Below are 25,810 nucleotides of genomic sequence, written 5' to 3' on the forward strand. Positions count from 1 at the left end.
ACCCATACAAAATAACATTGAATGTAAACTCTTAATTTGTTCAGTTTCTATATATTTCCCCATTAAACAAATTTTTCTTTGGTGAGCATAACAGGTTTTTTTTAAAAGTTATATAACATATAACCCCCCCAAAAGCAGCAGGAATACTGCTTGGTCTTCAAATTTTTTCCTGCTGATATTCAAAATGAAATTGCTATTGTTTCAGGAATAAAATAAAATAATATGTAAAGCCGACACAAATTTTTAAAAATTGAGCAGTACAAAAGCTATGCGTGTGTCTGTGTGTAGATATACACACACATGCATATACTTATATAGGATAAAAATTATTTTTAAATAGCAGTAAATACACAGAAAACTACTGATGAAGTGAAGAGGAAAATCAGTACCCCCCACAAGCATAAGAGCTTAATAAAACATATTCAAAAAGTTTTAAAATCTGCAAAAATGCTGCTGTGATTCCATTGTTTTCAAGGTATATATGAAACCTTTGAATCCAATGCACATGTTGTTCTTTTGTGAGCTGAGGGACTCCTAACCCTGTCAACTTCAGAACAACTTCTGAAAAGGCTTCAGAGGAAGGTTCTGGGGTTGTCCTTGGTTGGGTATTAAAGCAAACTCAGAAACTGAATGTGTCCCAACCTGGTGCAGTCATCACGGTGCCTCCAGCTGTTGATTGATTACATCCCCCAGGTTTCAGTAAGAGGATTTTTGAGTAAATGTCCTATTTCAAGAAAGCCACACTTCAAGAATTCCAAGTTTGTGGTTTTATTTCCTCAAGACCCAGTGTCTGGCTCTTCAGATAACATCATTAATACTTTGTAGTACTTTTATCCCAGAATGTCTATTGTCTCTAGATTTGACAGGGAGGATGATTTTACAATGTATTCATCTATTAAGTACATACCAAAATGTACCATTTTTAAATTATACAAATTGCAAATTAGTAATATAACATAAGCTTGTAGGACATGGACAAGGACTGGCTGGGCTTTGGGCTTTATGGGTCATCTGACTGAGAGAGGAGTTTCCATCTCATGGTTGTATCACCCTCTTCACCGAAACTTCCCACCTCCTGCTCCTTAGAGAGCTCTACCAACACCTAAATAAGAAACAAACAAGAAGGAAAAGATTTTTCAAGGTGTTGACTGTCTTCCAAACAAACAGGAACAATGCGTTACTGTCACGTGCAGTTTGCAAAGACATACAAAACCGTCACAGTTGACTCACCTTTTCCAAAGTGCACTGAGAGAGGCTGTACTCCTCCAGGTTAAAATTATGTTTCACTGGGGGGGAAAAAGAGTAGTAGTAGACACTTATAATGTATTGCCAAGAGCTTCTTTTAAAGTCAGACAAACTAAAAATGCAAGTCATTCCCACAATGGAATATAGAGCCAAATAAACAAATGCTTGGTGACAGGAAGAAATAATGAAGAGTCAGAGAGAATGTAAATACATAGTGAATTAATCTTCATGTTAGAATTTTCTCCAATTACCTTTTGATAATAAGTGTTTTATCCTAAGTTCCATGAGGAACTACGTAGCTGACTGATATTTTTTTACACAAGGGGAAGAGTTTGATCCCACTCCATTCCCTTTAAAAGGACCCAGTGCTTCTGTGGAATCTGCTTCAGCCAGTTCCGGCGCTGCACCAGCTCCCTGCTGGGTTTCCCCACCAGGAAGAAACCCACATCTGCATGAGAGTGGTCACCAGATTTACATATTCATGAGTTCACAGTACGACCTTTATATATACATTGAGAACCTTCTGTGTGTGGGAGCCACCCTTAGGTGCCTGGGATGGAGCTGTAAATAAAACAGGTGAAAAGGAAAACTCCAGCCTTTGTGTAGTTTGCTTGCTAGTGGGAGGAATATGGGCATTAAATAAGCAATATATAATAAACCTATTCATTTATATAAATATAATAAAGTGAATGATAACAGCTACTATGGAGAAAAAAATCAAGTGAAGGAGACAGGGAGTGGTTAGGAAAGGGCACAGTAACTAGGCAAGAAGTGAGCAGGAACCCGAGAGAAGGGAGGAGGCAGCCTGGATATTTGGCAAGTAGAATCCCAGAAAGAAGGATTAGTGAGTGCACTAGTGAGTGCACAGTCCGGAGGCAGGACTCTGCCCACCTCGTAGCACTCAGGAAGACCTAGGAAGTCAGGGTGTCTAGACTAGGAACAGCAAACCAGAGATCTAGATTCCGATGAGCCAGGCACTGTTCTAGGCTCTTTACAAACGAGCTCATTTACTCTTTATAACCCTGCCAAGGAGGCACTTACTCTGTCCCTCATTTTAGAGATGAGCCACGGGGACATGGCGGCATTGTGCATCTTTGTCCAATGTAAGCAGCAGAGCTGGGATGGGAACCCCGAGAGCTTGGTGCTAGAGCCAGAGCTCTTTGCCACCATCTGTGCTCAGAAATTCCTCCACGATGATTTGTGCTTGGGGAATGACCCAGGGAACAGCGGAGAAAAGATGACCAAGAGAGAAAGTGGACAATTTCAAGGGACAAGAGGAGTCACGCGCAATTCAGGGGACAGTCTTGGCTGGACACAGCCCGTTGGTTCATCTTTAATAGGAGGACAGAACACACTGCAGGCAGACGCAGTGAAGTTTTCTGCTGCCTTTATTTAATGAGTGAAATAAAGAGCAAGGGCATCAACTGCGGGAGACAAGAAGGAGGGAGACAGGTACGTAAGAGGAGAAATGAGTAATTCAGGCCCTTGTTGGGAAGGGGCAGTGGACATGTAAGCAAAGCGGACTGCACTACAGGGCTTTCTGAGCTTACTGCCACCAACTCACATGGCAACCAATCAAGCACAGCTGTGTGTTTTCTGCAGCTTCCCTCTGAATTGGAAACGAACCTCTTCCCAGAGATTCAGGTCAACCAAAACTGGGGTTAAATCCCACCATTATGTACCATGAGAATTCTTAAGATGATACCCTGTAGGACCTATTTTTAAAAACGTGTTACACAATTATCTCCTATTAAATTATTATCTAAGTATGAATTAATTCTTCGAAAGTTTTCTTTTAAAAATGGTCACTCTTACCTGCCTCTAATTTGCGAAAGGCCTGAGATAGAGGGTGGACATCCGCCACGGGCAGTTTATAGGCCAAGAAGAAGGAATACCTGGGGATGAGAAAATGTCATTTTTGACCTTGAGTTTCAAGGGGAAAAAAATGACCATCAAAATAAATATTGATATTATCAGCAATTTCCTTTTTGAAATAAAAATAATGCAAATTAGCCCCGGCCGGCTGGCTCAGTTGGTTGGAGCGTCGTCCCATACACCCAGGGGCTGCGGGTTCAATTTCAGATCAGGGCACATACCTAGGTTGTAAGTTTGATCCCCAGTCAGGGTGAGTATGGGAGGCATCCAACTGATGTTTCTCTCTCTCTCTCTCTCTTTGCCGCTTCCTCTCTCTAAAAATCAATAAACATATCCTCATGTGAGGATTAAAAAAAATAACAATGCAAATTAACATAGCTCACACATGAAACAAATAAAGTAAGTTATCAATGGGCATTTCTTAAAATGGCTTTGGTAGCTGGCTGTCAGAGACAGCTCCCTAGAAGTGATCTAGTGTAATTATACATACGCTCAGTCTACCCAAACTTTTTCCCTGTTGAAAGCAGGTCTTCTGAACTAATCCCCTGGATAAATTCAAATTAGGCTGGAATTAATCTCAACCTAATATCTCATCCTTATCACCAGAAAGCTAAGGAAAGAGAGATATGAGGTTCGGAAAGAGGGACATGATAGTGGAGGGGTTCAAAAGGCTTTAACTAAAAATGTCCCTGACTGCCAAGGACAGAAGAGCCGGGGCTGATTTTTTGAAATCTTGTTTCCACATGCTGCTTCTGGCTATGTGACCACACATCCCATTCTCGGCTCCTTCCCAGACAGAAGCCTGATGCTCCCAGGTAGCCCCAAAGCTGCCCAGACTTCCAGGACTGGCCTTCTTCATCCCAGATGCTGTCCTTCCAACCTTACCACTCATGATCTTCCCACCTACATCATAACTGCTTCTTGGATCTGTGACACCAAAGGTCTAGGAATAGGACTGTTAAGTGCCCTGCCATAGACATCCCATAATGCCACTATATTTATACTGTGCTAAAATGGAAAAAGCAGTTATGTTCTGCTTCTTTGGAGTGATTATCTCTCCAAGGAATTTTAAATTCAGTTCCTGCTCCACCTCCTTGCCCACCTCTCCATCAATAACACACAGAAACACACACACACACACACACACACACACACACACACACACACACACACACCCTTTCTGGTCTCCTTTTTGAGGCATGAAAACTCCATTAAAGGAAGATTCTTTGATTATCTCAGTTGCTATTTGTTCCCTGAGGGCGATTCATCATAAACAGTTACATCTTTTAAATTATAAATATTTACATCTTTTAAACATTTATAGTGAGGCAGGCCCAAGGAAGGTGCCATGTGCCTGACTATGGTCCTGTGTGGGTTCGAGTCATCAGAAATACCCCCAGTTTTTCCAAGTCCCCATCCAGAGCTGAGGATCAGCCCTGGAGGGCAGAGGAGACCCATGAAGGGTGTCCCCAGGCTTCTCTCGGGGACACAGCTTCCTGGGTAGTTATCAAATCTCATAACCTGGGAGACTCAACAAGTCAATTTTTGAGGTATTTAACTTTCATTATGAAGTCAAATCACCCTGAAGTTCTCACAGAGTAGAAAAGGAACCACTGAGTGGGTCAAGCCAACAGGTTTCTCCATAATCAAAAGCTCCTTTCACCTTTCCTGCTGTGCAGCCTGTGGGAAAAGCTTCAGGATCTCGGTGTGGACCAACACTACTTGAGAAGTTTCCTTCACTTTTATTTCTAGGATGTAATCCTTGCCAAGTTTGTTTTTCAGTTGTTGGATGGAGCCAATGCATCTGTGGGCAAGAAGGAAAACATGTTGGAATAAGTATTGCCCCTGAGGTTTTTTTTTTTTACATTATTCTTAATTTTTGAATGTAAGGGAAAGGGTATCACTGAGGTAGCTGGAAAGAACAACTCCAGGTGGTGATTGTCCCATTTTCATAGGGAATCTCATTTTGGGGGTCAAGTGAAGGCTATGAAGAGACACTCACCTCAGCCTTCCAGATACCATGATGGCAATGCGGTCACAAATGGCCTCAGCCTCAGCCAGGTAATGGGTGATCAGGATGGCCCCCTTCTCTGTGTTTTTAATGGTTGTCTGGATCATCTGCCTGAAGTAAGCCCCCCAAAAATCAACACCATTAAAAAAAGAGCATGGCAGGGGGAAAAGAAATGAAGAAGAAATTTTATAGGCAAAATACAGTTTATAAATCATATTTAGACCCTAATTTAAAAACAGGTAAAAGTGACTACTGACTAGGTTTTTTTATAATACAGAGAAAAGTTTTAAAATATTTTTAGGGTGATAATGGTATTCTGGTTAAGTTAAAAAAACACACAACTCTGTATCTTTTATAGAAACTAACTGAAATATTTATAAATAAAGAACATGCCACCTAGTATTTGCTTGAAAATAATTGGGGAGTGGGGAAAGGAAGTGGGTGGAAGTATAGATGAGAAAATATTGACCTTCTATGGATAACTGCTGAAACTAGCCGATGGGTATAATGGGTTCATAAATGATTCTCTTTACATTTGTATAAAATTTCCAGAATAAAGTTATTTTTAAAGGCTGGACAGTCACAAACGTGAAACTGGATTGAAAAATTTCATTAGTCCAAATGGAAAGTCTTCGATAGAAAACTAGAAAGAACTTAAAAACTAAGAAAAGTTATATAAACAAATTTGACAGATTAGGGAAAAGGAAAAGGGGGAACTTATGTCATAAACTTAATAGTTTCTAAGAAAACAGAGACATCTCAATAATTAAAATACAAAATCAAAATACATTCCAAATTTCAATACCTAAAACTCCCACAAAATCCTTAGGGTTTTTTTGTTTTGCTTTTTTGAACATGTGAATACATCACAAACATGATACAACATTAGAGAATCTACTTTTTACATACTTGTTTTCCTAATAATATGGAGTATCCCCACCCAATTGGGAACCAGTGGATTTGATTTTCTAAGACCAGTTTAAGAATGCAACTTGTACATAAGGTTTCTCCTTCTGGCTCTGAGGGTGACAATTCTCACCACATTTGCTGCTGCCCGGTAGGGTCCATGCTTGTCGATGGTTCATCCAGGAGCAGGATAGGTGAATTTCCCAGGATGCTCAGCATGAAACATAACTGAAATGCAGAGAAACGCCTCTATTTGCTGCCACCACCACATCCACCCTCAGAATAACATCATAACTACACATACCTTTCTGGTGGTTCCTGCCGTTAAGTTCTGCACTGGAACATTCAACTGTTGGTGCAGTTTGAAGGTATCCACCAATCTGATGGGAAATGGGGAGAATGTCAGGTGGAGAGAGGACGTGGGGGAAAGGCCATCACAGAGCAGAGGACCAGCCTTGGGGGGAAGCTGGGTGCTCCTATTCTCAAAACTAACTCTAATGACCAAAGGAAAATAACAGTTTATTTCTGAACGGGAAAGATTTTTCATCTGATAGGGTTATGCATGTAAGCATGTAAGTTCTTTGGTTGACCTCTTCCCTCCCCTACCCCTTCCCTCTGAGAACCCTCAGTCTGTTGCATGTTCCCATGATCTCACTTATATGTGGAATCTAACGAGCAAAACAAACTCCCTGCATCTTGACACGAAGGAATCGCATGACCTCTCCGTACCGTGTGATGGTGATGGTGGCGTCCGCTTTCCTCAGCCTTTTCACCGCAGCAAACACCTCCAAGTGCTCCCTCAACGTCAGGTTGGGCCACAGAGCGTTCTCCTGAGGACAGTACCCCAGGAACGTGACTGCGCCTTCTCCCCAAGGATTCCAAGCTGAGCTACATCCTTTCAGTTCCACCTGAGAGAGTAAACTGGTCTTAGAAACACGCGCAGCCTTTTCTCCAACTGCACAATCACTCAAGAAATTGGCATATAGTCAAGGAATGTCTACATTTTTTTTTTTGGAGTGTCAAAGAAATGTTTACAGAAATTACTCATATATTTATGATTAAACATGTTTTCAATGACTCAAAGCATAGTCATACAAAGATATGATCTAAATTTATCGTGACATTTCTATCCTGGGAATGGACACTGTTGCTTCATTTTTCTCTACCTCTCCGGCTGTTGGCTTCATGGCTCCTGCTATCATCCTAATAGATGAACTTTTACCAGCGCCATTGGGTCCCAGCAATCCCAGTATTTCACCTGAAAAAGAACCACTGATGATCAACATGGAAAGTGAAACATGGATGGACATAAAACTGTCTGTTCAATAACCTTCTTTAATAAGCCCTCAGTACCATTTTGAAATTTATAACATATATGTAATCCATGCCCCCAAAAAATGTTCTTTAACTCCTATCATTATATGAACTATTAGTGAGAAGTTTATGAATTTGATGTCAATACATCTGTCTTTTTTCTTTCTTTTTTGCCTTTTTAGTGACAAATGTGCCCAGATTGTTTATAGAGCAGGCAGCTGATGTGCTGAGCACATGGATTAGGGACTCCTACATTTGAGAAGTAAGGGACCTTTTCTCCACCCCAAATTCCACCACCTGTGTTCAAGCCATCTTTCGACCGGAACTGATATAAAAGTCTCTTAACTTGTCCACAACCCAAATTTATGAACAAACAATAGTCTGTGTGTATAATTTTTCAAAACATAAATAATTGTGACAAAACACTGGCTGGCTAATGACTCTCCAGCAGCATTCCAATAAGTTGGTATAAAATCTCAGTTCTGTGCTGTATTTCACAAAGCTGCACCTCATCTGGCCCTGCCCACCTCTTTGATTTCACCCTTTCCACCTGCAGATGCAACCACCGGCCTCTGGGTGTATCTCCATTACTCCAAAGGCATCCCCATGCCTGAGTCCCTGCCCTCGCTGCTTCTTCTGCCTAGGGTGCCCTTATCTCTTCATGCTCACACAGCTGGCACCTTCTCATCACTCAGATTGTGGCTTAAATATTACTGCTCAAGGAAGGTCTGCCTTAACCCTAAGTGAAGGCAGCCCCAGGTCACACACATCATTTCACATATTTGCATTGCCTATGTGATCTCTGGTATTTTTCTTGATAAGTTAGTTTTGTTTATTGACCCTTTTTAGGGTATAAAATCTATGAGGACCAGAGCTTGCCTATTTCTTTCATAATTATATTATCAGAGCCTAAAACAGTCCCTGGAACACTCAAAAAACATATGTTAAATGAATGTAAGTACAGTGGTGCTTATGACACAGGTGTTCAGGGGGTATTTCTAAAAATCAAGGTGAATAAAGTGGTTCCTCCAAACCTTTTTTAACACAGAAGGAGATATTTCTTGGTGTTGCTTTCTTCCTCTTTTTTGAAAAGCAGTTTTTCTTCTGGCAGGTATATTCCTTGTGCAGACAGCTGGCAATGATGACAGGTTTCTGGAAGAAATGACAATGTGACTCTCCCCTGAAACTTCAGAGACATGATGTTCCCATGTCCTCCCCACTGGAACCCTCCATGCCCTGTGCCATGAACCAAACTGGATTTTGAGTCGGGGGGTGATCTTATCGCTTGTTTCAAATGTAACATGCACTCGCTTATGCTTCTTGCTTCTAAATGGGCTGAGAAAAGCAGCACTTCATGGAAGCTGGCTCATTGCCTGCCTTCCCAGAACAGAAGTGTCTAATCTCATGGGAATATCACCAGTATCTAAGTCAATCAGAGAAGAATGACTCTTAAAATCGCAATCTCTATTAGGACTTTATAACAAGCATCACTCATGTAAATTCCTCAACTCATGAAATTTTGGGTTTGGAAATCATAGCTCTAATTATCGAAGTCTATGTTTCTTGAAAGAAGAACAGAGCCATGGTGCTTTGCATGCTTCTCAGAGCTCCCAGGACACTCCCAAGAAGTGCCGGTATAGTTAAAAATTATGTGCTCTGGCTGGTGTGGGTCAGCGGGCTGGGCATCGTCCCATGCACCAGGAGGTTGTTACTTCAATGCCCAGTCAAGGGCACATGCCTGTGTTGAGGGCTTGACCCCCAGTTAGGGGCGTGCAGGAGGCAGCAGATTGATGTTGCCCTCTCACATCGATGTTTCTAGCTCCCCCCCCCCCCAAATCGATTAACTATTCTTTAAAAAATAGAAAGAATTATGAAAATCCACCAAACACTCAACTTTCAAAATGAAAACCAGCATATCAACAACCTCTGTTCTTGCTAGTTATTGGACAGTTCCCTTAGCATGCACTCTGCCCCCGGCATTCTACCTCCTCTAAGCCAGAAGTGGTCAGGGCGGCTGCTGTTCTCCTTCTTTCTGCTCGAACATCTTCATCTTCATCGACAGCTTCCTCTGGATTTGGCCGAGTCGCTCTTCTTTGGGGAGAAATTCTGTGGATGAAATGAAATGTATACGCCCTGTGATTTTTCTAGTTGTCCAAGATGGGTCACAAATCAGCCTCCCAGTAATCTGACTATTGTCCCTTTCTTTCAATAAACTGGTGGTGACGATGGCCCTGCAAACACTGCTTCTGCTTTTACCTAAAATCCCCGCCCTGGTAGCCACCAGAATCCCTTTCTCAGTGTGGCTCCCACTCTTCCCTTATCATCGTTGACCCTTTCCAATTTGCTGGCAAGTATATACTGTTGCTTCTTTAAAAACGAGGTGACCTGCCCTGGCTGGTTTTGCTCAGTGGTTAGTGTTGGCCCACAACTGAAGGGTCCCAGGTTCAATTCCAGCCAAGAGCATGTACCTCGGTTGCAGGCTCGATCCCTGGCCCTGAGGCATTGAGCAGGAGGCAACCAATTGATGTGTCTCTCTCACATCGATGTCCCTCTCTCTCCTCCCCTCTTCTCCTTTCCACTCTCTCTGAAAGCAATGGAAAAAATATCCTCAGGTGAGGATTTAAAAACAAAAATGAAGTCACCTACATTTTCTCTGTTGACTCTGGGCCCATCTAATCAGCCCAACACTTGCCTTCATATCTCTTACTGTTCACCCTTTTTGGAGTTCCCCTCCCTTGTGAAGAACTCAGAACTATGCTGCTCAGCCCATTCCATCCCATCTCTTCTGTTCAGGGATGGGTAACCCTCTTGGACAGCAGGATGGCGTACTTGAGGACTCATTAGGTTTCTGAGAGACTGAAAGCTTCCCTCTGCTGGTTAGTGTCAGAACTCTGCTGGGAGCCCTGTTTCCTCGTAGTCAGCCAGCAATCAGTGTGCTGTCTACACTGCAAAGATAAATCTGTATTGACAGGCCGACAGTGCAGCCACGATCTAGGGATATTACAACACGACAGTAAGTATGACATGAAGCTTTACCCAACCTGAAAACAGGATCCTTTCGCATGACTGTCTGGCCACACTTTCTTTCCAGGCATCTTAGAATGAGAATGAACAGCAGAGCCTGAAAGTAAGGCTAGGAGCAAAGAAACAGTTTCTATTTAAGCATTTCGTTCACAAATACTATTTAAACATTTGAATTAAGCTGGTGGCCTTTTGTCTTCAGGCAAAAGAGATGTGAATCATCTTACAAATCAGGGAAGACGTCCAGGTATACAGCGACAATCTAGCGTAGTGGAACCTGACTCCTTTCTTCTCACAGCCCACACCCTGTCTACCAGAAAGTTCTGTTTTACCTTCAAAATGATCCAGAACCCAACTACTTTCCACCCTTGTGTCTGTGCTATCACCACCCAGGCCCAGGTCATTATTATTTCTCATTCTTAAAAAAAAAAGGAAAAAAAGAGCCCTGGCTGGTGTGGCTCAACTGGTTGGAGTGTCATCCTGTGCTACAGAAGGTAGTGGGTTCAACTCCTGGTCAGGGAACATGCCCAGGGTGCCGGTTTGAACCCCAGTTAGGGTGAGTATAGGAGGCAACTGAGTGATGTTTCTCTCTCATCTTTCTCTGTCTCCCTCTGTCTCCCTCTCAAATCAATAAAAATAAATAAATATAATAACATTACAACACCTTTCTACCTGGTCTCCCTTTACTCCCCTTGCTCCAAACGTCTATTCTCAACACAGCCACTACAGCTGTTTTAAAACATGTCCTATTATATCATTTTGCCTAAAACCCTCCAGTGACCCCTCAGCTACTCAACACAAAGTCAAGGTCTTTGTAGTGACCTAGAACACTGTGTAACCTCTTCTCTCCACCCACACGTGACCCTAGGACTTCTGTGACCTTCTTTCATACCACTCTCCTCTTTGGTCACTCTGCCACAACCAGACTGGCCTCCTGCCTGACCCTGACCCTGAAATAAGCCAGGCTGACTGTTGCCCTCCTTACTGGAATCTCCTTCCCCAAGCTATCTCTACAGCTTGTTTCTTGTCTCCCTCAGACCTCTATTTCTCAGCCAGGCCTTTCCTGACCACCCATCTGACATGGTATATATTATCTATCTCATTTATCATCTGTCTCCTTTCACCAAAAAATAAACTCCATGGGGGTAGGGACTTCTGTCTGTATTTGCTTCTATGCCTAGACAAGTACTGACACATTGTAGTCAATGAGAGTGGCTATCTTCAGTCTAAATATATCAACATAATCACTTTCTTCTTTTCATTTTTATTACTCAACTTTTACTTTTTTCAAATCTCTAATTCAAAAGACAAGTTACATTTTATCTGTATTTTTGACAAGCTCTCTCAAATTTGGAGGAGGCAGTACACAGTATAAACATGAAAGATTAATTTCGTATGGAATTCTGGATTTATATCATCCATTCATGCATATAAAAAGTAACTCTGGGATTTAGAATCATGCTGAGATGTAATTGCTTATTCTGAGACTATATTAAAAACACCTTCAAAGTTGGCACACTTCAGGCAAGATCAGGGAATCGTTATAGATGATAACTACCCCCAATGAATAAATAAAAAGTGGTACTTCTTACTATTAGGCATATTAGAACATCAATTCCACTCAGGTCAAAATATGGGTCATGATATTTTATTTGGTGCTTGAAGCGTCTCTGCAAAGGGGGAAAAAATGGCAAAATGAAAATTCATCAGCTTTACACTTTACATGTAAATGATAAGGAATTTCACATATTGAATATTTTCCTTAAGCCTGGGTCTCCTAGATGCACTGGTGACAAGCAATTCCCTGCAGAGCCTTGTGGGGACCTCTACTCAACTCTGAATGTCTCTCAGTGAGCAGGTAACCTGTGTTTGTCTTTTCCAATTGCTCTTTTTTTCCTTTAATATTTTGGTTTAATGTCTGCTGAAAGTCTACTGAAAGCATAACAGAGAGAGGTGCCTTCATCAGGATAAATTCTAGGGGTCAGAAATATTTGTCCTAAAGAGCCATCAGTAGCCTTCTCAGGGTCCCTCCCCAACTACCCCCCCCCCCCCAGGCAATGGTGCCTGTTTTCACCACAATAATTAGTCCTGCTGTGTTCTTCTTTCTTCAATGCATTCAAAAAGTAACTCATTGCTCCAAAATAATGTGTGACAGGTCCAGATCAATGTATTTCACTTCGAAGCTCTACTTCTATTTTAGGAGAAAGATGCTTTAAGCAAAGGAATACATTTTTCAATTGAGAATCCCAGGCCAACTGCTCAGCCAGTGGAAAAGTGTTCCTACAAATGGAAGGCTTTTCAAGGTTCCTGAGGATGCACACTGAGGGGAGCTCTCTCTGCTTTGTTTAAAGCTGTTCCTTCGGCATGATGCAGGGCCACCCAAAGCATGCTCCTGCCTGAGCTCTTCTGCTCATCTCCTTGTATGTTTCTTTCCATTAGAATGTATTTAGCACTTTCTGGGCTTTCCTGCTTCCATGCCTTTGCTTCCCTCTGTGTAACATGCTTACCTCCTGCCTCGCTCTCCCTCCAATTAATTAACACCCATTTTTCAGGACTGTATTTAAATGCTGCCTCCCCTGAGAAGGGTCTCTGCCTCTCTGGAGCACATCGGCTGTGCTTGAAATACTCCCCTTCTCCTTTGCTACCTTTAGGTCCCGTGTGTTGACTACCTTGAGGTTGGCCTTTGTCCCCACTGAGCTCTGTGAAAGGTAGGACTGTGCTATCTTGTCCATCAGATGTCCCCAGTGACTGGCACAGTGCCTGACATAGAATAATGTTTAATACACATTTTGAGTGAATGAATGATACTGTCCATGAGTGTATTCCTCACAATGGATATGATGAATACCCATGAATCTAGGCGACATTTCTCAACCTGGCATTAAGTTTTGAATAAGTGGATGTTTTGCAAAGTGCATAGGACAAAGCTTTTTTTAAACAGCTTTATTGAAGTTAAATTTTCATGCCTTTATAAAATACACCTGTTTTTAAGTGTGCAATTCAAGGATTTTTAGTAAATGTACGGAGTTGTGACAACAATACCACAATTTAACTTAAGGACATTTCCATCGTATGCATTTGCTGTCACCCCCCCATCCCTTCCACCCCCCAAACCCCAGAGAACCAGTAGCCTACTTTGTGTCTTTATAGATTTAGGCAAAGCATTTCAAAATCAGTGATATGGTTGATAATATTTCTTACCTCTGCCCAAAAAGATAGAAATCCAACCAAGGTGAATGAGGGAAAAAATATCATGCCCAAAACCAAGGTAGATGGCTTTATCTCATATATCATATTCTCTAACAAGATGGCTGAGGTCTACAAGGCAAGTTGAAATATAGTGCATGTCAGACATACTCAGCCCACTGACATCTGAGAAAAACATTTAAGATGTAGATGTTCTTATTCTATGTATCAAAATCTTCCTACATGCAGACGACCCCTTGCAGAGGGAAAGGATAAGCTTTTGTTAATGAGAATACATATGAGCTTATAAAAAAAAAATACCTGTATCACCTCTCCCCTAGACTGAAGCTTTCTAATTGTCACACCTGCTCCATTAATTTCAAATAAATGATTTTTTGGAGATTGTACATTTAGATCTCAAGGAACTCATTTTTTTTAGATTACTGGTAAATGTTGGGGGTGGAGACAAAAATGATTTCTTATTTTTCTGTTTGAAGGATCAGTTTATCAGTCAACAAGTATGTTTTCAGTACTTCATTGAACCTTTGCTGGGTCTTATTAATGTATTAATTATAATAAAACCAGAAAAAATGGTAACTACTCAATTCATTGAATATTAATTATACAAATGCCAGGCATTAATAATTTAGCATGCATTTTTTTTAACTTTAATCCTCACAACAACTCTGTAATGTAGTTATTCTTATTATTCCTCCCTTTATATATGGGAAATCTAGGGTCTAGAGACATTAAGTAACATCCTCAAGATGGCACAGTTAGTGCATGACAAAGCTGGAATTCAAACCTGGGCAGGTGTGATCACTCAGTCTTCATGCCAGAAAACTACACGTCTTGAGGAATCAGAGAAAAAGGAATGCTGTATTGCTACTAAGTGGATTTAAAGTTTTTGGGGGATATGTAATCTACGTATCAAAAAACAATTGGGGGGCCCAGCCGGGCATGGCTCAGTGGTTGAGCGTCAACCTAGGATCCAGGCAATCGGGGTTCAATTCCTGGTTGGGGCACATGCCCGGGTTGCAGGCTCGATCCCCAGTGCGGGGCGTGCAGGAGGCAGCCAATCAATGACTCTCTCATCATTGATGTTTCTATCTCTCTCCCTCTCCTTTCCTCTCTCTGAAATCAATAAAGATATATTTTAAAAAGTGGAGGGGAAATCACCAAAATTATAATCAAGTGTTCAATAAGAGCACAGTTAAGCATTTTAGACAGCAAATCCAAAAGACTTCTCTCATTTTACAACCACCAGTCTCTCTGCAAAGGTATTGAGCAATTGTCCATGTTTACGTATTTCTCTCTTTTAGTTTCCATGACATCACACTTCTCTATTTTCCCCCCCAGCTCCTTATTTTTTATAACAAGGAGTCCTGTAGTCAGTCCACTTAGCTGACTCCGCTTATTCCACTGGGTCTCCAAGTTTCTGCTTCTGCAGCTCATTCTTTTCCCTTCCCATCCACTGGGACAAGAGAAGATGCCAAAAGGCATCCAAGGAAATATCCCATGGCCCAGTGTATGAGTGCAACTACACCTCCCCTACTGGGCTGAAATACGGACTGACGCTCGGGGTGCTCCCTTATTAGACTGGGGCCTAAGATATCCAGGGGCCACACCCCTGGGGGTACAGGAGTCCACTAGACTCTAGGTTACTTTCAATGATTGTTCATTCATATTTACTAATAAGTGCCCTGCCATAGGTATAAAAACATCTTCAGTCTCTGAAATTAGCAGCATCTGAGGTTAAAAGACAACTTCTTAGAGACTGCAGAAATGGATTGTACTGTCAAACTGTATCAAGCAGATTTTTGGCCTAGTGTTGCCAGGAAGCCCTGTGCTCTGAAGGATTCATAAACTCAGGAGTAGCATCCTGAACTTCAGGTTTCCTGCAGGGTACTCCATAAACTCGAGTCAAAGGGTGGCGCGTGAATTCCTCGGGACATTATGGAATCAGCAACATGTTCTCTCCCCTCTGGTGTAATTTTAAGGTATTCATTTTCCCTTGGCTCAGGGCAAAAGTGGCTGTTTAGGGTTACATCTAAAGTTTAAGAAAAGAACTCTATTTGTATGTTTGTGTATATACTTACAATATAGAAGCAAAATGACCAAAAACAACTATTTTTTCTCTTCTTGCGAAAAATAAACGATATCACATACATCAAAAGGACAAGAGAGGCTGCATAACCAAGCGTCACTACAACCTAAAGATAACATAAATGATATCAAAGTCAAAAGATAAATGATTAACTGAAGGGACATTTAAATTATAAACACTTTGAGATATTTTATTGAATGTGTACTTTGAGTGCTTTCTTGTTTTAGTTTAGGACAAAATAAAAATGAAACTGTCTTGATTATATAAAATATCCAATGTTAAAATTTACGTGAATTACCTTACAAGACAATCTCTATGCAATGTGCTACTTACCAATGCGAACACCATTTCACTTGTGATATAAAGGTCCGTTATGTTTCTCAAGTAGAAAATTAAATGGGTTGCAAACAGAATGATAGCAAAGAAGTTACTGTCCACCAGGGCCTGCCCGCACCAGTAGGCCGAAGGGTAGAGGCCCGAAATCCATAGTTGGGACTTGGTTCTCTTCTGATAAAAAACACAGGACGTATATAGGTCCAATTAAAATCCAAAGCCAAAATGAACACATTGTAAGATATGTTAAATACAATCTAATCAAATACTTTTAAACCTTCTATATGGTGATGGGGAGAAGGTATGACTTTGGGTGGTGGGCACACGGTGCGATATACAGATCTTGTAACAAAGAAACCCACACCTGAAACCTACATGTTCCTATTAACCACTGTCACCCCGATAAATTTAATTTTAAAAATATGCAAATCTTCTAATAATTTTAATTATGCATGAACTGTTGGATGGAATTTAGCAAATCCCATTAAGGTGACCATTTCTGAAAATGAGTATCATTTCATTTTATAGGTTTGATTCACATCACCACCTTAACTTATGCATAATAAATAGAAAAGCAGATTTTATCATGATCAAGGAATGACTCTCCTTCAAAAGGAGTATTATTTTTCGACCTGAAGGACAATAAATTCTCCATTGTCCAAATATGCTTTGGGGGAGGAGTTCCTGGCTCAGGATGGTGAAGGATGACTTATCTAAACCTCACTGAACTGTGTGACTTAGAAAATGGACATAACCAAATACAAATATAACAAAAACCTGTATTTCCCACCGTTAGAAAGGGGATTCAAATCTTAAATCTGGTCTTCAATGTCAACATCAAGGATCTCTTCTCTGTAGCTAAGAAATCATATAGTCGAAAGTTTTATAATAATTCCCCTTTGAAGGTTTTGATTCACTTGAATCCCTGCAAAATGGCAGTGTTTCCCCCTTTAATGTTGAAATAAAAAGTACTTTGTGTGTTTGGAAGTAAATTTCTGACTCAATAGAAATGATGTTTAACTACATCATCTACATTCAATATATGCTTACATGTTTTGCTCACAGGATAACATTTTGAACACATAGCATTTTAAACACAATTATTGAGGTCCCTGAAGTCTCTTTTCTCCCCCCCCTCCCCTTTTCTTACTCTGTAATCGCTGACACTGCTCATGGCGAAGTAAGGAAAAATGTTGCAGGTGACGAAATATATGAACATGGAGCCTTCTGGAAGCCCAGTCCAGAATAGCACAAAATTCTGCAAATATAAAAGGCACTTTAAGCTAGTGAATATTTAAAAAAGTTAGACAAAGGCTAATAACCACAAAGAATATGCTGTTCGAAACAATTTGAAAAATCAAATTAAACGTGTACATCTAGTAGTTCATCAGCATCTATTCGTGGTGGTGGTGGGGGGTGTGATTTCTGATAATTTAACATGAGGAAAAAAATGGGGGGATAAAAAAATAATGGAGGATCCACTTCAGGGTATATATGAAAAAGAATTAAAAGCAGGATCTCAAGGATATATCTGCCCACACATTCCACAGCAGCACTATTCACAATGCCCAAGAGGAAGAAGCAGCCCAAATGTCCATGGACAGGTAAATGGATAAAACAAATGTGGTCTATACATACAATAGAACATTACTCAGCCTTAGAAAGGAAGAAAATCGGGGCACATGCTACAGCATGGATGAACTTTGAGGACATTATTCTAGGGGAAAGCCGGTTGCCAAAAGACAAATACTACGCAATTGTCCCTATCTGAGGTATCAAAAGTATCATATTTTATAAAAACACAAAGTACAATGGTGACTGCCAGGACCCAGGGGAAGGGAGTAATGAGAGTTCTTATTTAATGGGTATAGAGTTTTAGGTCTACAAGATTAAAAAAAAAGTTCTGGAGACCTTGTTTCCCAACAATGTGGATATACTGAACTCTACACTGAACTACACTGAATTATACACTTAAAAATGGGTAAGATGGTAAATTTCATGGTATGTGTTTTTTACCACAATACAAAAATTATTCAGGAATTAGGGTCCTAGAGAAACAGAGGATTGAGGCTTGAGCGGCAGGTCCTTCTCAGGAAACCTAGTGATGGATATGCGAAAACACAGCAACTGGGTGGGTGTGTTGTGAAGCACAGACCTAAAAAGACCACTTGATGCTTCCCAGCCTGTCCTCAAGGAGATACACTTTACATCACTACCCCCAAGTCCGTGTCTGCCTGTGGCTGGGCTTATGCTCAGGTAGGGTACAGGACTGCCTCTTGTGCAGCAGCCTGCCTCAAAAGAATTCCACTATTCTCAAACTTTAGTTAAAGCTCCAGAGGCTGTATCTGTACATTTTTTAGCAGTTGGGGAAATGTATTACTATCTTCATACAACTGGCTGAATGAAGGAAGGACTGTGCCACTGGGGCTTCGGTTCATTTTCATCTTGAGCAAACAGGTAATGACAAGAGGAAACTAAAGGACCAAGAATGGGGAACATCTATCTCTTTGTACTACCAGCTGTTTCCACTTTCTGGAGACTTCCCTTTAGACACCTCTGCTTGATCTTTTCCTGCCTTCACTGACACTGGTGGCTTCAGCTCACAGAGGTGTACGTCACCCCCTGACCTCTCAAGGATATTGCATCCATCTGCTCCTGTGTGTACCCTAGAACCACTAACACTTGACCCTTTTGTCATGAAATGGGCTCCGCTTTTTGAAGCTTCCATTTCTAACCCTGTTTATTGCACCTCCAATGTACTGGTTAGAACCAGTTGGAGTCAGAGTTGAGAGATCCCTTTTGGGTACCAAACGGGCTCTAAGTAGAAAACCATAACCACCTTCAGTACTTAAAAAGGACTGAAATTAATCATGCAATTGTTACATGGGTAGAAAGAGCAGCGAAGCCAACGATGATGATGAGAGAAGCTGCTGTCATGCCTGGGGTAGAGGGACAAAGGAAGGGAGTAATGTGACTAAAGGCCGGGGTGAAGGATCTTTCTGCTGTCCTGGCTGAAAACACTGCTTGCAGCTGTCAGGCCGCACGATAGCCAGCTGACAGAGTCCTGAGAATGCAGCCTGTGTGTACCAGACACCACCCCTACCCCTGCAACGCAGAGCCACTGTGGGGGAGGGGGTGAAGGGATTCATCAGAGTGCATCTAGCCCAAGAACTGGCAAATTCTCCTTCAAATCAGTTAATCGACTACCCATCTAGTCAATGAAGGGTCCACCAACAAATTATATTAGATTTATAAGATTTTAAAACAGGGTTACAAGTGTTCTTGGTTTCCAATTCAGTGTGTGTGTACACCCTCCCCCCCCCCCCCCCAGTCTTACTCTCTCTATTAGACACTCCTGCAATCAAGTAAGCATCTTTTCACAAAATTTTCTGGGAGACTGTGACATCATATGAAAAAGTATTCCCCCATGAGAATTCTCTGATCATAATGAGGAAAGAAAATCATATTCTGTGAGATGTAATCTGTTTAAAATGTAAGGACAAAATTAATTTTTTAGGGTTGGTTAACCATCAATTATAAATATTTAAAAGCTAAAGAGGGAATGCATAGGTAGCTTGTCAAACTCCTAACTGTTCAGAACGAGTCAATCCAAAAGTACTTACTAAAGGAAATGAGCTTCTCGCAGTTCGAATCTGCTGTGTATGGTTAAACATTCGAAGCAGCCCGTTGCTGATAATATTCATCAGGATAGGAAAACAGTGCAGTTTCTTAGTATTGCATACAACTGAGAACCTATAATCCTTCAAATAAAGGCAAATGAAAAATATTAATTCTAAATAATGAAAGAACAAAGAAAAAGAGTTTTATATATGACACCCTAAACAGTGTCCTATTCTAGCTGTGTGACTATCTTCCAGTTAACTGACTTCTCTGAGCAGCAGCATCCCCACCTGTGAAAGGGTATACAATGAACGGGTTGTCCTACAGTTTAAATGGGGTCATGTATATTAGGCCCTTAGCACAGTCAGCAATATGAGATTTTATTAGTATTACCAGTTTTAGAGCACGTGGTCCTTGTTTTGCTGAGAAGTCCATTTCAGCTGATGGAATTCAAAAGTGGCCCTGACCAGGAAACACTGTGAGTTTGCAGTGAGCAAGCAAAGGAGCCCTGTTTTTCCGGATAGGAAATAAGCATGGGGCTCATAAAATATTCACGGCTACCCTGCCAAAGAAGCATTTTCACATTTTCTAGGACAATGTTTATGCTCTTTGGGGTTATGAAAACGTTCATTCATCAGGAGGCTCAATGTTCTTTCAACATTACCAAGAGTTCACGTAATAAATATGCTGGATAAGTAACAAGTAAAGCAGTGGCTGGGCAATGCGGTTTCCCACACTGAGATTACATTTTGTGTGGTGTACTTGGCTTAGGTGGAACTGAGTTCAATGATGCCTCTTCAGAGGTTTTTGTTTTTTCCCCTTGTGGCAAGAAATAAAGAGGAAGCTTCATGCAATTGACCCTGTTTTTCACTGGAATGCAAGTAAGACTGAGTTTACTTATGATTAGAATGTATGTTCAGTAGTCCTAGAAAGAGCTCTATGATAGTATTTAATATACTTCCTAAGTATATGAAAACACTGTTTGGGTAGTTCGCCATTGAATAGGAACCCTTAAATTCATAAGTATCTTGGCTGGTAACGAGAAGCTCCAATATCTTATTGGTCTGAGCTGTGCAATTTTATTCAGCCACTTTGGAATGTAAAAAAATCATCTAACTCAAAAGTTAAGATAGAAATTGTTTTTTACAAAAACCTATTTAAACTTCACAGATTATTTAATAATGACCCAAAACATTTTTGAGTCAAGTTGCTGTATATTAGCAGGGTTGACTTTCCACAGTTTTTATGACAGTTAAAATGTAGTGCTTTATTGATTTTTTTTTTTTTTTCATGAAAAGCGAAAACAAGCAGCAAGAGGCAAAGGTACCTTTTGTTTCCCAGAGACTTCGATAGCTCCATTGTATGACAGGTATGACAGGTCATCAGGGCTCTTTCTGTTTATAAAGTCATCTACTTCCAAGAGTATATTTTGATGCTTCAGTGACTGTACAAAATCTTCAATATTTGATTCTAGTGTTAAGTCAGTAACAGAAGACCATATAAAGCAAGAACATATATGTCAATTTTTAAAAATAAACCACATACACAATTTATATTTATGGTACATGAAGGTATGTCTCTTTGGGCATCACAGTAATAATACTGGCCCATGAAAGTCAGCCCAATCTAGCATCTTCTATTTATCAAATCTCACCCTGTGATGTGTTAGCTTTATAATCCTATTTGATGCAAGTTAACATGTGACCATTAAGACAATATAATTCTATTCTATGACTCTTGGCTAAAAAAATACATTTGAGCTCAATAATTTGTCTTAAATTATTGTATTGAAAATACAATAATTGTATGAGGAGTACTTCAGATTGGCTAGTCTAAAATGCCCAGTAATAGCACTCCCCTCGCTCCTTTATTCTCCAAATAACAGAAAAGTAAATATGTATAGGTATATGTACGAATGTATTTTAAAGCATGAATGTATTTTATGTATTTACACATGTATTACATACATGTATATTACATAAATATATTTTTGTTAGAAAGTGGGCAATGAAAAGAGTGCCACTGTCAGAGCAGAAAAACCCACAGCCTAGCGCACACAGGAGCCAACAACTGTAACAAGGAGATCTCAGAATTGAGTGGATCAATCAATACAGACATTTCTCCCTCACATAATAGCTTAGGGTCACCACGCAGATAGGCGGCTCTGCTCTGCCAGGTTACATAGAGTCCCAGGATCCTTCTATCTTGTCCCCTCCTCCCCAGCACCTCTAAACTTAGAACAAATATGCACAGTTCCTCAGAAATCATTTCCTATTCGTAAAGTCTAGATACACATTTTCTTCTCTTATGGTCTGCTTTTCCCCCCTCTACATAAAAATAACCTATTGCTTGATTTAAATTTCATTTTTCTGTTCACCTGTGTTATTGATGATCAATAGGCTGGTGAGAGGGTCTTGGGAAAGTTGTCCAGGAGAGAGGAAATACAATTCAGGTTTAAATTCCCAATCATTCTTTTCAACTAGTACAACATCAAATATCACTTCCACAATCATTGGGAACAATGCAATTCCAAATACCAACAGTCTACCAGGAAAGAAACATTACCGTATGAATTTTTGCAATTTTATCTATTCTGTCAGACATTTCACAAATATTTGTAGAATATCAACTTTACTCCATGCCAGCCATAATGATAGGTGCTATCATTCTGAAAGTCACACCTTAGCATGCCCCACAGTACAAAATGTCATTGTGGTTTAATCCCTCCTTGAAACTCACTATCCAACAAAACCACGGTACTTTGATACTCACAGGGTCAAAAGCTCTCTCTTTCCACGTTTTAACTTTAAGAAACGAAGCCGCGCTATTGCGCAGATCTGCATTCTCCAGAGTTCCAAGTCACTCATGGTCTTCTGAGTTCCGGGGACAGAAGGAGCTGGCTCCATCTCACGTAGGCTTTCTGTGTCTCTCCACATCTCTGCTTGTTCAAAATAAACATGCACGCATCCGAGCAGGTGCACACACACATACACAAATTATTAATGACATTCTTGGATCACCACAGTTTTCTCCTTTTAGAGAAAAATTGTTTTAGGATGGCCCTGGCCGGTGTTGCTCAGTGGTGAGAGCATCGGCGGCCCATGCACAGAAGGTTTGCAGGTTTGATTCCCAGTCAAGGGCACATACCTGAGTTGCTGACTGGCCCTGGTTGGGGTGTGGAGGCAACCAATCAATGTGTCTCTCTCACACTGATGTTTCTCTCTCTCTCCCCTTCTCCCCCCAACTCTCTCTAAAAATCAATGGAAACAATATCCTCTGGTGATGATTAACAAAAAAATACAAAATAGATGTTTTAGGATGTTTGTGGTTAAAAAACAAACAATATAAGCAATAAATTACATTTATCATGTCCACATTCAATAAACTCAGTGATAAAATATTCTGAATTGATGCCAAAAGAAGACTTCAGTCAAGGGTGGTCTCATCATGCCCAGTCTTTTAAAAGGCACAGAAAGCCCTATATGTAACAATATTCTGAGAAACCTCAAGAAGTCTTCTCCATAGAAGAAGCCAATCATTGATGCCTATATGTCTACTATTAAGCTATCAGTAATTTACAAGTCTAGATGAAAGACTACCAACCAGCTCTGAAACTACAAGACCTGTACCTGATTTCTAAATATATGACTTACAAGTGGTGTAATTTAGGGCAAGTCACTTAACCGCTCTTAGGTCTGATTTTTCTCATGTGTCAAATGGTGCTCATGCCACCTGTTGGAATGGTTATTGGCAGGAAAGCAATGCAATATGGCTACCCATTGATCAAAATGTCTGCAACAGATCCTCCATAAATGACAGCTCTTAGTATTACCACCCATTATAATCCACAAGAGATGATCCTAAACCTCTCCCCCATTGAGGCCTTAGTGGAATTTTTATACATGAACAAGCTAAGAGCACTTTTTATACAAAATATCTGTTCAGACTTCATGACCCTGATCGAGAGCCTTTCACATCCTTTCTAAGTATCCAAGAAGCAGTGAACACCTGGGGATGGAAGAAAACTGTCCAAAAGGAAGCAATGGTTCCAAACCCAAATCTGATATATTCCAAGAGGGGTCTGTGTTCAGTTCTAGGAATGCTGACAGGAAGCAATGACTGCCCTTCCCAAAGAGCAGAGTCCAATTAGTGTGAATCAGGGATAAGACACTATATATGCTAAGCTGATAAATGATCTTTTGGAAATTGATTTTATATGAATTATACACATGAATGTACCTTGGTCGATAGCTGATATTCCTTCCACTTGCATGAAGACGTCACTCAGGGTTGACACAGAGATGTCGTAACTCATCATTCCCTGGTCAGAAACCTTATCAAGATCACTAAAAAGGTCTAAGGTAACAGACAGAAACAGATACATTTGAGAGCCCACATTGATAACTAAACTTAGTGAATTAACATGTTTAAAAGATGACGCTGAATATTGTTCATAAAATGTGAGCAAAACCAAAATTTCACTGGAATGCTCTCCCCCTCTGAAAGGAACATGTCAGGCCTTTCCTTCTGTCTTCAGACTGTCTGCACTCTCTCTCAGCTCATGAACTTCCTGCAAATGTCTTTGAGGAAATACCACCTCTACACCACCAATCGGTGTGTACTTCTACCCATATTCCGGGTCTTCCTTCTGTACAGGGAGAAGGCCTGTAGCTGCTCCCACCAAAGGCTACCTCTTGACTTGTGTTCTAAATTCCATCCCCTTTGGACATCTCAAGAACTTTCCAAAATGAGTCTTCTCTCTCTCTCTTTCTCTTTCCTCCCTCCCTCCCTCTTTCTTTCTCCTTTCTTCTCTACTGTTGCCTCTGGGCATCAATTACCAAACAAATCGCACTAAAGATCCTCATCTCTAGTTTAGCTTCTTAGGAAACCAACCTAAAACAAAACCCAAGTCCATTAAACAATAAAGGTTGTAATAAGAATGTAAGCACTTGTTCCCAAACTTCATTCCAATGTAATCATATTTAAGGTACCTGGAAATTTATCTGTCCTTTCCACAGGCAAAGTATACACAAGGTTTTCTTTGCTTTCTGTTTTTAATTTGGCATCCGGGATGTGATGTTTAATGAAGGATGTTATTTTTTCTGGATCACATATTTCATTTCTGTACAAACTAATGTTTAAAAGAAAAGACAATTCATTTGTGTTTCCTCCAGCACTATCACAAAAGAAGGGCTTTGTACTGAATATCCAGCCTTTGAGTACTATCTTTACTTGGCTTTAGGGAACAAACAAAATGAATGAGTAATAATCATAATAATAATGCCATTGGTTTAAAAAAATCTTCTGATCTATACAGAGAAGGTGTATAAACTCAGAACCACCACAAATATACAAACAAATACATGATGGAATTGAAACTTGATATATATCAAATAGGAAGACAAACAGAGGGAAGTAGGACATTAGACAGAAGAGACTTCTTAGGGAAAATTGCTATTGCACCAGACCATGTAGCTATCAGGAATTAGTGGCTAATGGGAAAATCTGGCCAATAGTCATGTTTCATTTATCCATAGTGTTTTCGTGTTCATTCTTTTTGCCTGGACACACTTTCTTGTTAGACACAGTCCTCTTTACTCTCTGCCACCCGATTTACTCCCACTTTTGATACTAGCTTCAAAAATTATTTGATTTTGTACCCTATGAAAGAAGGAAACATGTCACAGGATTGCATTGATCAGCTGAGGAAATGGAGGGTGGAAAGTGATCCATGAAGTAGCCCTGCTATGATCTGTCAGCCTGGGCTGATAATTTTGAAATTTTGCTTATTGCAATGAGATGCAGGAAAAACATTTGGGAAACACTGATCAATACAGCTTGGCAGAGCTAAGCATAAGGCCCAATCTCTCTTATAACTGTCTACCTTTTTGATATACCAGTATTGAAAATACAGACATATATATTCAATTTATCCCTAAATTCCTTACCTTAAGTGATATCCAAGACCCCATTTTCTTTTCAAAAAGGCAGAAGAGCCGGCACACTTCAGTCTCCCTTTGGACATGATCACTTTTCGATCTGAGTAAACAGAAACAAGAGTAAAAGGGTGATGGACGTCATTTCTTCCATGTCTGGGAAATACCAATGAGGAGCCAACACTCAGACTTCTAAAGGAGAAGTGTTCTATGGGCACTGCTCTAGCTACTGTCCATTTAAAATTTTGAAATACG

The 25,810-nt window shown here is 40.5% G+C and overlaps 1 protein-coding gene across 1 annotated transcript in view; it reads right to left on the reverse strand.

Annotated features, from left to right (window-relative positions):
* Positions 1-780: 780 nt before the first annotated feature.
* Positions 781-25,810, reverse strand: part of LOC107528399 (ATP-binding cassette sub-family A member 6) — a 41,730-nt gene continuing 16,700 nt past the window's right edge. The window contains exons 16-39 of the mRNA XM_087826324.1: positions 25,568-25,658; positions 24,611-24,750; positions 23,859-23,975; positions 22,392-22,557; positions 21,997-22,163; positions 20,947-21,089; positions 19,622-19,759; positions 17,149-17,256; positions 15,999-16,172; positions 15,658-15,771; positions 13,574-13,690; positions 11,965-12,042; positions 10,393-10,484; positions 9,337-9,457; positions 8,386-8,503; positions 7,204-7,295; positions 6,767-6,945; positions 6,342-6,417; positions 6,171-6,265; positions 5,123-5,242; positions 4,784-4,924; positions 3,061-3,140; positions 1,231-1,286; positions 781-1,102 (exon numbers count right to left, since the gene is read on the reverse strand). Of these exons, the coding sequence (XP_087682450.1) occupies positions 1,001-1,102; positions 1,231-1,286; positions 3,061-3,140; positions 4,784-4,924; positions 5,123-5,242; positions 6,171-6,265; positions 6,342-6,417; positions 6,767-6,945; positions 7,204-7,295; positions 8,386-8,503; positions 9,337-9,457; positions 10,393-10,484; positions 11,965-12,042; positions 13,574-13,690; positions 15,658-15,771; positions 15,999-16,172; positions 17,149-17,256; positions 19,622-19,759; positions 20,947-21,089; positions 21,997-22,163; positions 22,392-22,557; positions 23,859-23,975; positions 24,611-24,750; positions 25,568-25,658 (2,825 nt within the window). The 3' untranslated portion in view covers positions 781-1,000. The remainder of the gene's footprint in view (positions 1,103-1,230; positions 1,287-3,060; positions 3,141-4,783; positions 4,925-5,122; positions 5,243-6,170; positions 6,266-6,341; positions 6,418-6,766; positions 6,946-7,203; positions 7,296-8,385; positions 8,504-9,336; positions 9,458-10,392; positions 10,485-11,964; positions 12,043-13,573; positions 13,691-15,657; positions 15,772-15,998; positions 16,173-17,148; positions 17,257-19,621; positions 19,760-20,946; positions 21,090-21,996; positions 22,164-22,391; positions 22,558-23,858; positions 23,976-24,610; positions 24,751-25,567; positions 25,659-25,810) is intronic.

The sequence above is a fragment of the Miniopterus natalensis genome, chromosome 17, assembly GCF_054644295.1.
Source record: "Miniopterus natalensis isolate mMinNat1 chromosome 17, mMinNat1.hap1, whole genome shotgun sequence".
NCBI classification, from domain to species: domain Eukaryota; kingdom Metazoa; phylum Chordata; class Mammalia; order Chiroptera; family Miniopteridae; genus Miniopterus; species Miniopterus natalensis.